This window comes from Cupressus sempervirens, chromosome 5, assembly GCF_028749045.1.
Source record: "Cupressus sempervirens isolate cs-2001-9-10 chromosome 5, ASM2874904v1, whole genome shotgun sequence".
Taxonomy (NCBI): Eukaryota; Viridiplantae; Streptophyta; class Pinopsida; order Cupressales; family Cupressaceae; genus Cupressus; species Cupressus sempervirens.
The window spans coordinates 441,977,355-441,988,710 of NC_143122.1; the positions used below are offsets into that span (position 1 = coordinate 441,977,355).

At 33.6% G+C, this 11,356-nt stretch overlaps 1 protein-coding gene across 2 annotated transcripts in view; it reads left to right on the forward strand.

Annotated features, from left to right (window-relative positions):
• LOC149556685 (Urb2/Npa2 family protein) overlaps nucleotides 1-10,427 on the forward strand; it is a 120,409-nt gene extending 109,982 nt beyond the window's left edge. For both annotated transcript variants that reach the window (XR_016364744.1, XM_089831125.1), the window contains one exon: nucleotides 9,866-10,427. Coding sequence is in view for 1 of the 2 variants with exons in the window: in XM_089831125.1 (XP_089687251.1) it covers nucleotides 9,866-9,942 (77 nt within the window). In the remaining variant the exon portion in view is untranslated. The remainder of the gene's footprint in view (nucleotides 1-9,865) is intronic.
• The last annotated feature ends 929 nt before the right edge of the window (nucleotides 10,428-11,356 follow it).

An 11,356-nucleotide genomic window follows, 5' to 3' on the forward strand; every position in this document is an offset into this window, starting at 1 on the left:
TACTGCTGAAAATGAAACTAAACTTAAACTACTCTTAAAGACATAAAACTAAAATGGTTTGATTTTAGATTTTGCTTCAAATATACAGAACTACACCCTAGACCAGTGCCTTTATCCTCTAGGCAAGAGTTAGAAAACTATAAAATTTATTCAATTTAATGAAATACATTAATGATGGCTCAGGATCACGCTAATCAATAAGGCTCAAGATCACACTAATCAATAATACCTTGTATTTTTATTAATCTATAACATTAATTATCATCACATTCATACTGTATAGAAACATTCACAGTTATCATTGTAAGTGATTTAATTTTTTGCTTAAAAGAAAGCATGGAATGATAAGACTTGTCCACAACTCAAAGAGATGAATCAGAAATATGCTTCATATTCTATTCATATTGAAGTGTTTCCACACAAAATAAGACAACAATACAACTTATAACATCTTGAAATCCCATCATCTCCATTATATCACACAGTTTCAAACATCTTATACTATCTTCCTATGAAACTTGTAGACCTAAAACACTCTATCTATTGTGCTTTTATAGATAATATTCTCCAAAGGAATTAAATATGATCCTGGTATCCCTTTTATAAAAGAAGGGATGCAACAAGCATTCATTCATTTACAAAATTAGATCGCAACAATAAAATATTCTAATCCTAACTTTTCTCACAAAGCAAGAATGCTTGCGAGACTCCAAAATCCTGATGTTCTGGAGTAGAATATCTCATTCTTGAAATTGCTGGAACATGTTGTTGGTGTTGTTGATGGTGATGTCACACAGACTGCAAGAAGAACAAACAAAAAGTTACCTGGAGAAGGACGTAGGGTACTAGTCATATCCTGTAATCTTCAAATAAATTATCAGCTTCAATCCTTGATATGTGGCACATGCATGGCATAAATGAGCTGGGCAAGATGTCCATTCAAGTAACTGAATAAATTCTCTCGAGTCTGTTGATGGCCCTCTCATTATACGAGTAATAAACCCTCCAGAAATAAGAAAAGAAACTTATGGGGCCATTCTTGTCTATTCTTCTTCCTCATTTTTTCCTTCGTGAAACTTTTGCATCCCCTAACCTCTCTTATTTGTTGGCCAGTAATATATTTTCAAATCCTCCACCTGTGTGATGACCTCTCTCCGTTTAGTCAGGGATGAATTTTCCAAAGTTGGTTTAAAATTTGAACATTAATAATTTCATTGAATTCATTAACATTGATTTCCTTATCAATCAGTACCATAGTCTCAATATTAGGGAAAATTAAATCAAATCCCTCCATCCAATTGTCTAAACTCTTTAAACTTTCACCTTTCTCCAAGATGTGAGGAATAATATGTCCCTTTAAGTTCAAAAATGCCTGCACCTTACCCTTTATTAATTGTTCATTCCCTTCAAAGAATGTCAACCATTTATTTACCCTGTTGACCTTGCCTTTGGCATCCATGATTGATGGGGACAAATCATCCCCCTAGTCTGCAACATCTAATTGGCCCATTAACATTGCCCTAGAAGACCATTTATTGTACAAAGGTTTCAAGAAAGCAACACAATCAAGACAAATCTTTTCTAATTGAAATAATGAAAAATAAAAAGGGTGAACAATCTCAGCTTTGATTTCAATCTTCTTCATCCTATGGTCAAGGACCTGCATTAGCACATTCATACTCTTTTTCAACGCATCGTCTTCGAAATCCTCAATTCTGCCAGCATATTCATTTTAACTGCTTATGAGTGTTTGGAGGCACAACTACCTCCTTTGTTGCTGGTTATCTGATTGCCTATGTTGCTAGAGGTAATGGCAGGAGTTGAGATACATATTGGCCTATTTGTTCCTTCAATTCTGCATTTTGAAAACTATTATACATATCCTTGTATCTCTTCTAAGTGTTCTCAACAATTACCTGATTCATGATTCATTAATGCAACATTGGTCATCATACTAGCAATTTCAACAGCAAACGTGTTCTTAACAGTTTTTATAATTGCATCTCCCTTTCTTTTCTTCACCAATATTGATGATATGGGGCTTCTGGTGGAAGGGGCCAATGCCCATAGATAAAGTCGTTGACAAAGGGTCAAATTTAGGCCCTCATAGAAATTCACCAAAATCAAAGTCACTAGAAAACACAGGATCCTGTTGGTTTGGTTTCTTACTTAATCAATTATAAATAAAGATTGCAAATTTCATCCCAGGAGCAGAAGCATACCACTGTCAAGGACTAATTTCCTTGTTGCCTCCACTGTTAAATTGACTGAACTTGGATGAAAAGATTGATGTTTAGAAAGTGCAGCTTGATGCTGATGTTCAAAGTCTGCTTGCTGGTCTTCTTGTTCCATAAGCTTTTGCAGCTCTTTTCCTTTTAGTTTAACTAAGAAACTTCTAAATTATTCTGAATTAATAAAATTATCATCACTCAGGAACTGCTGGGCTGCAATTTCTCTACCATCTATTGATTTGCTTATAGGTTGGTCCTTGTACAGCTCCAGCCCATCACCAAGCCCCTTATCAAATATTTCTCTCAATCTCCTAGTGGGCTGGTCCACATCATAATCACCACTGTCCCTAATGTCCTCATATGCAGAATAATCCTAGAGTGTTTCAATTCTCTGCTTCCTTTATGGCAGAGCTTGGTCTGTAGGACTTGCTGATGCTCTTTGTATGCTGGAGAATTCCTTCTCTTCTTCTTGATATAAGATAGTATTCCCTTTCGCTTATGTTGCATTGGGGGAATTGGTGGTGCAGGTTTCTCCTCCAGAGGCATTTTTCCTATCAAATCATCATAATTATAATTTATTAGTTCGTTTCAAAGGAGGCAAGTTCGGATAGTACCTGAGGAAACTTTTATTAATCTCAATGAGCTTGTCTGCTTTGATGAGGTTCTTCCACCTTTCCCTTATGTTCTGTACTTCTAATTTGATCAAGAATTTTTTAATAATATCCTAATATCCTCCTCATATAAAACCATGTGGAGTAGTGTCTTTCTTACACAGCAATTTTAGCAATGCTTTTCTTATGAATCCATCTGGGCCACAAAATCTTATAGGCCCAGTCTCTATTTTATGTTGTTTTATGCTTCCAAAGTATTCTTCCCAGAAGCAAATTCACTTATTTTCATCATTCTGAGCAAAAAGGTGCCGCTCTCCTTATTTTGTAGATATTCCTTCTCCACTAATAGCAACTGCCAAATTGATTCCATTGCTGCAATTTTATTAGGAACAATGATTGGTAACAAATGTGGGGGCTGTGGACACTCATAAACTCTGATAATTGTGAAGCCATCAAAATATTAAGTTTCTCCCCGAGTATGCTGATACAACCCATCTGCAATTTCTGCCTTCGGCTTTATGATTCTCAATATTTGTGGTGATATTCTGTAAAGGTTCTTCCCAAGAAGCTTCAAGATAGGAAACGCAATCCAGTTTTCAAAATATACAAAGTTCAGGAATGGGTAGTTCATATCTCAAGTCCTCATCCAATAGTGGATTAGCAATTTCTCTCCACTGTTATCAAGCATATGGATGCTCATCTTGGGATCAACCTTTTTAACATTGAAATAAAGAATTAAATGCAGCAGGAAAGAATTATGCTTGGGGTTTTGCTGAATAGAAATTAAACCCTAATGCACAACTTTGATATGGAACCCAACATAATCATAATCTATATTTACATATGGGTTCTGTACGGCCATTGCCATACACATGATCTCAACGGGTACTTTTGTGTCAACATCCCTCTCCAAAACATAGCATAATCCTTGCACACTATAGACACAATAAAATTCAAAATCCTTAAGATAGAATGGATCTTGCATGCTATTAGGAATAGGGATTCTGGACAGGTTTCTTGTTAGGTCCCTTTCACATGTATCTAGATATGCCATTTTCCCATAGAAGAGTCCAATGGGTCTTCTATGTCCTCTTCTCCTTGTCAAAGTCTATATTTATACATGTTGCCCCTGTAACTCCAAAGGTCTCACTAATGCTCTTCTTATCAATTCTGACTATGGCCTTATGGTCTGTACCCCTTATTGTCCTGGTTGCAGGGAAGTGTTTGTTAGCCAATTGCATAAAGAATTCAACATCCATGAAAACATCAGTTCTAATCATTTTGGTCATATTGAACTCCCATGGTTTTGCTCAGAGGAGGACCCTTCACCCTGTTCTGATAGAATAATTGAAATAAAACCCACCCTGATGAGGTTATCAATGGGCCCATGCAACCATCACAATTGTCTACCCATTGGTTTCAATTGTCAGATTGGGCATTTGATGACCCAAGTAACAATTCTAAGAAACCCTGGTAGTAGTGCCTTTCCTCTTTTTGTTGCCAGACCCGACCCAAATGCTCCTTCCCCACTCATTTTTGATTAAAAGAAAAGCTTACAGACAACAAAGGATGCAGTTGAAAACTCCTAAAACACAACCTGTCCTTCCTAAGTACCAATTCGTTTTGCAGATTAATAGGACGGAAATGGTGAACATACTGCTTTTGATGCCCCTTTTTCAACTCTTTACAGCTTCTGAGTATCTTGGCAACTCTTTCGTGTGCACTTGGCTCGAGAATTGGCAGCTATGATTTCAATTGTGCAGAATAATGGCTGCATCTGTCAATTTATTTCAGAAATCTTGCTGTAAACGAAACCATCTTTAGTAAGTGTTTGCACGATACCCAACTTTCTGTGTTTCCTGGGTTTGTTCTCTTTAGATCTCAAAGAACAATGACATTTATGGTAATTCGTTGCACAACACTGATCTTTGTGGGTTTTCTTGGGTTTGTGTCCATGTTCTCATTGGTTTTTAGAGAACATTACATATTTGATATTTATAATATGTGCTTGTGTCATCTATTAACTTTGTTTGGTACCAGTCTTCTAGCATGTTCGGTTTTTTGTTTCCAGTACCTTGGAGAGTTTTGATGAGGTGATAGAAATTAGTTTTATATTTCTCACTTAAGTGTTTGTAAAAATAATTTTAAGTTTTGGATTAAGTTATTAATATATCTTTATTTGTCTCCAAAAGGGAGACGCCTAGGCAGGGGCGGGGGTGGGGAACATTAACATTTTTAAAAGACGTTATAGGGGTCCTTTGAGGGAAATACAAATATTTTAAATTTAAATTGCCCTAATTATCTGTCCAAACTCTAGGAATTGGAGTTTGGGCTCTCATTCTTTCATTCTGCTTGTGGACTCACAACATGATGCTGTTGAAATGAACTTTGAGAGTTCTTTCAGAGATTGTTGATGATGAAAATCCTTTATTGTTGAGCAGGTTTTGGTGATGTAGAATCCACCCCATTTGATTGTTGCTTTTCAGTTAGAGTTTTCTGTGATTACTTCAAGTTTGGTGATAAGAGTTTGAAGATGAAGATTTGTACGGTATTTTGATTTGGGTTTCCTGTTTTTGGTGTGATTTGTGGTTTTTCTGAGTGCTAGTTGAGTTTCAAGAGTTTTTGGAGACATTCTCTAGTGCTTGCCATACCATTCCAGTTACCTTGAGATTCACATTTTTGCTCTGAAAATAAGACATTATTTTGGTTTTTCTTATCGCTAGGTGATGAGGATGCATTTATACATGTGGGTTTTGGTTTCCCATTATTTTTCTAGTTCAATTTGCCCCTTGCAGGCAACACCCAACATGGGTATTACTATATGGGAATTTATGAGGTATTTTTTTTTGCTTTCGAAGGCTGCAAAAATCATCTTTGAGAGGCATCTGAGTCTCCTAACAGATCTGGATCCGTTTGGAGGGTAAAAGATGTGACAGGAATTTCTTATATGAATTGTCCTTTGGTATGTGAGGTTGCTGGAATTTCTGCAGTAGGGCTTGCTGAAGGATCTTTGAACTTCGGAAGGCATTCAAGTTATTAAATTTCAATCTTACAAGTCTGTAAGTGAATGTTGTTATTTGCCACTGGGCTTGAGTCAAAGTACACTCCCTAGACCCTTGTTTGGAACACAAATTAGACGTCAAACTTCCAAAGTTTGTTGCTGTTCACAAATCACAATTAAATATGCATTCTACAGGTCTGCAATATTTGTAATCAGTCTATCTTTTGATGTTCTGTAATATGAATTTGGTGAAACAATAGATTCATTGATGATTCAATGTGCTTGCTCTTTCACAATGCTTTAGAATGTCATCACAATGAGAACTGAAAACAATAAAAAAAATCAGCAAACAGTACATTTCCTTTCTTTATGGTCTTTCAAATCAGCAAACATTTAGAGAAAAAAATAAGGGGTTTATACTACATTCCAGTTGTTTGCGAAACATCACGGCTGACAAAACTAATGCTCAAGTATTTTGTGAATAGACACAATTGGTGAAACTGCACTTGAGAAATTAGATTTACAGTTGTACTTCTACCATCCAGTATGTATCTAATGTCGAAGATATAAGGGTTTCAGTAGTTTTGTTTCAATAAAAGTTTTAGTACACAGTTTACTGAAATTACAATTAATGCAGGAAGGGGTGAAAGAGTCACTTTATGTTTTGACAAACAGAATAATTGAAATGGCACAGTATGATCTTGGTAAAATATGCTAGAAACTGCTCCATTAAATATGGCCATCATTGTTGATTTATGTCATGAGTTGCATTTGGTTGTATTGTCAAGTTAGACTGCCCAAAGACTATAAGCTCAGCTGCATAATGATCTTTTATAACTGATAAAAGATTTACAGCCTCTGATCCTTTCATAGATAAAGTTGAGAAACTGAGGCATGTTAAAATAAAACCAGCTTCAAAAAGAAGAATTTGAACCGAAGGGAAATATAGGACTAGAAACATGGTACTATAAATAATATCATAGTTTACTGGATAGATACAAAAATGTTGCATCTTAAATATGACTGCTAAATAGGGCTTTGAGATTACTGCCAATAATCAAGGTTTATTTTTTATTGGCTTTTGGGTTTTGGTGCATGACCTCCCAAAGTCTTTTCAAGTTCTTTTTAGTGTAAACGAGTTTCTTTTTCAGTTTTTCTATCTGGAAAAACTTGGAAGTTGTGGTCACGCACAATTTTTTTTTCTTTTGGATAGATGCACATTCTTGAGGAGACTCAATGTGGTCATGTTGCTGCTGATTGCAATGAAACATTAGAAGCGTGAGATTTTTCCAACTTGCAGTGGCCTTTTTTTTCTAGGTTCTTAACTACACCTTGGATTCTTCCTAAGAGCTTTGACCAGTTAGGTTTTTTCCTGAGAATCTTCTCTATGTCTTTTGGTGATACTGTCAGTGTTTTCTGCGTTGTTAATTGGTATTTAGGTAGACTACTTATGTTAAAAGTGATCAAGGATATAGATTCCTGTGTTATGAAAAGAGGAAATCAAAGAGATGTCCTTTTATCTGCAAAAGATGTTACCTCCCATCATAGAGGGATAAGAGAGAGGTCGGTATCACTCCATCAAAAACCATTGGAAAAACTGTTCTCTTCTTTTTATCCATTCTTGGATCTGCTTAATTGAGCATCTTCCATTTGACATAAACTGGTTGCAAGCACATCAATCCAAAATTAGAGGCAGCACCATTGTTGCAAGGGTTAGTAGATTATATTAGGCATAGCAGCATACACAGAACACAGAATCATATTTTTACATATTAGACACAGTAAGTATTGCTATAAGCAATAAGTGGAAATCAATTGCATGATTGGAAATGTTGCATCGGAGATAGCAATTCAATCACTATAAGCGATTATAAAATTCTATCATGGTATATCTCCCATTTTCTAATCAGAGAAAGCTTCAAGATTATCTTGCATATTCAAATCAGTCTTATTTGATATAGTAGAGGTCATCTAATTGCACCTAATGCAAATATATATAAGATCAATTTCACATAGCATATATATCTAATTGTCCAATCATAGATAGAACTGGTATTGATATTAGCCATATAATAAGAACAACTGTCCTACAAGTGATTGAATGAGTATATTGTTCTTCAATAACATTATCGTTATCTATATCTTATCAATAACATAAGTTTATTAGTGGTATTTGTCACATCCCAGCAGTCAATGTCCAAGTTGAGTGAGGATAAATGACAATGCCATTAAGAGGCCTGGCTGTCCGCAAAGCACAGAGATATTTTACATAAAAGGGATGGAGATATTGCATTAGGATATGAATTTGCATTGCATGAGATGACATCTCTGAGGCTTGGAGGACAAAGTGATCTGCAGCTGAAAACTGCATTTGCCTGAAAATTTCAAAAGCTCTTTTCAACAAATCCATTTTGTGTGCATCCTACAATCCTGGCAGCTCTGTGTGACCATATTTCTCTTATCCATTATATGCGTAGCTCACATGCTTGGTCTATGCTTCTATATTTTATGTATGTGTCTACTAGTGCTGTTGCAACAATGACCTCCCCAAGGCCCCCATTTTGGCATAGGCAGGAACGATACAGGCTAAAGTCGATGACACCACATTTCAGAGAGGATGAAACATATACAGAGGACAATGGAAAAGTTCAAATCTGATAATGAAGAATAAATTTTTAATTAGATACTGTGCAGGTAGGGCTTTTCATTTGTTTCAGTTTCATTTTATCTTAATTTAAGCCAAGTTACCGGTACTTCAGAAATTTCCTTCAAATGCTGTTATGGTATGTATCAGAATCGAATACATTGGAAAATCGCCATGGAATCGAACAGGGTTCGATTTTTCAAAGGCTGAATCAAATGTGACTTTTGCAACTTGTATCCAGACGTTTTAATCTTGACGTGGCGAGTTGACTTCGAATCTGAGTGTTGATGTGGCGTTTTAAATTTGTTTTCTGACGAATTTGAGGGTGACGTGTTATAAAAAACCTCCTTTTCACATTGAAAACTATAAAATCTCCCAGCTAAAGCCTCTCCTCTTTCCTTTCTATCTGCTCCAAACCGTAACGATTGCAGACGGTAGCTGCTCGAATACACTGCAGACGATCGTCTTCAGATCAACCTAGGTCTAAATTAGTCAGTTCTAACTGAATCAAAGTGCAGATGTTCGCCCTGTCTGCATTCTGGAAATGGTAGCGACGATGGAGCAACCTGCGTGATCTAGGTAAGGGGGATTTTTAGGATAATTTAAAATATTTTAAAATTTATTTTAAATATTCAACTTAAGAACACTTGGGATAATTAGGAAAAGAAGATGTTACGGGAATATTTAGAATGATTTAGGATAATAGTTAAAATTTAAGATAATATTAAACTTTAAAATAGTATTAAATTTATTTAGAATCATAGTAGTACTAAACTTTAAAATACTGCATATATTTATAATAGAAGATTTATATAATATTATAAGTTTTCAAAGTTTTTAAAACATTTTAAAATTAAATTGTAAGTTTTTTTATGCATAGATAATATAATATAATATTATTAATAAGTTTTAATTTATTGTTTAATATTAATGTATTTTTTTTAACTTGTTGGCTGGTGTAGATAACATAATGGCTAATATTCTATTTTTCAGACTATATTTATACATATATATTTATGATTTTTATATTTTTTTTGTTCAGACGTACTGACTATCCTCAACAAAATGTAGAGTTGATCAATTTTTAAAATATCATAGATTTTTTTTGAAAATTTGATCTTTATTATCTGCATAGTTTGTACTCGAAACAACAAAAAATTTAGACTGAGTGTGCGAATTTTTTTTTCCCGCACCCATACTGGCAACTTAGCTTCTGAATACCAGCCCAAAAGTTTTGTTACTAATAAACTGTGAATAGTAGCCACTGATAGTATCTAAAGAATAAACTGACGAAGATGTCAAATGATGAATTAGTATCTAGAAGTTTTTATGTCTCATTTAACAGGACTCCTAAACTTTTTTTGTTTTCATTTTGCAGAGGGACCTCACCGAATTGCACTGCAGACACTAATAAATGATTGTGAAAGATATTACAACTACAAGGGGAAAATCTGAAATAGTTCAATGGAGAATGTTATTCTTCAACGGAAAAAATGTGCCTATGGCTTTGGCGAACATCTGCTAACTATTTTCCTCCTATAGCTGTTCCACACTAAAGACTACCCATCAGAAAGGTCTATTTGAAGTGTTTACAGAACCAAAATAGTTTGAGATTTACGGAGCTTGAAAACAGGATTTGAGAGAGTATATTTAAATCTCTACATATTCTTAAGAGCCGTTATCCTCCTCTTCTGTGGGGCCTTTCTACTCACGCTGCGATATTCTACAAAAGCTATGAATTCCTGGTAATGTGAAGTTTTATAATTGGAATGCCAGTCGCCTCTGTTTAAACTGTAAAGATTATTGCACTCTCAGCTTTTGGATAACATATGTCAGCTCATGTATGATCATTTTTTTCCATAAACTACATGGATATAGCTACTGAAATAATATTGTAATATTGTTATAATGGTCATCTGGGTTTGTATTTAGAAGTTTTATCTTATGTCTTTCATCTTTAGTTTTAGAAGTTTCTTTTCTATCTTTGGTGTTCCTACTCTCAATTGTTTGAGCAATGGGAAGATCATTTTGTAGTCTTTATTTAAGAAGATTTTGTCTTAATATGGAATATCAAATAATTATTATTTTATGGTATTAAATCTGGTTAAGTTTATTTCACAATTTTTCTTGAAAAAAAATTGTGGACATCTATTTAGATCTCTTTTCCAGATTTTTTCTAATAGTTTTTAAATGAAAAAATTGACTTTATTTCAACTCCTAGAACTCCGCATGCATACAACATTTTATGATAATTTTTGACTAAAATAGATTTTTAAAATTAAAAAGAATATAATATTCATTCTAAGTAAAAGGAAATTTAATATATTAATTAATAATCTATTTTTAATATAAGAATAAAATAATTAATTATTATTTAAGTACTTAAATTTAATATATTAATTAATAATATAAGAATAAAATAAATAATTATTATTTAAGTATGTAAAAATTAAAATATAATATATATATTTTGATAGGTAATCGGTCATGGATTATTTATTGTTCATTTATTATTATTGTTAATTAATTATTATTATGCGGTTAATCTCAAGTATATTCGAATCTTTACAATTTACCATTGTGTTGTAAGCTCTTGCCTAAAATTAATATACAATATTGATCAATGAATTTGACTCAAAATTTACACATTTTACACATTTGAATTATGATAGCAATATCATAATTTGATTAGATCTCAAAATATCTCATATTTATCTATATAATAAAATAATTTAATAAATTAAATAATAATTTATAAAATTAAATAAGAAAATAAGTAAATATTATATCATTACTTAAATGTAAAACATTTTAAGATAATAATAATTTTATTTTAATAGAAATGAAACAAATTATTGAGATAAGATGT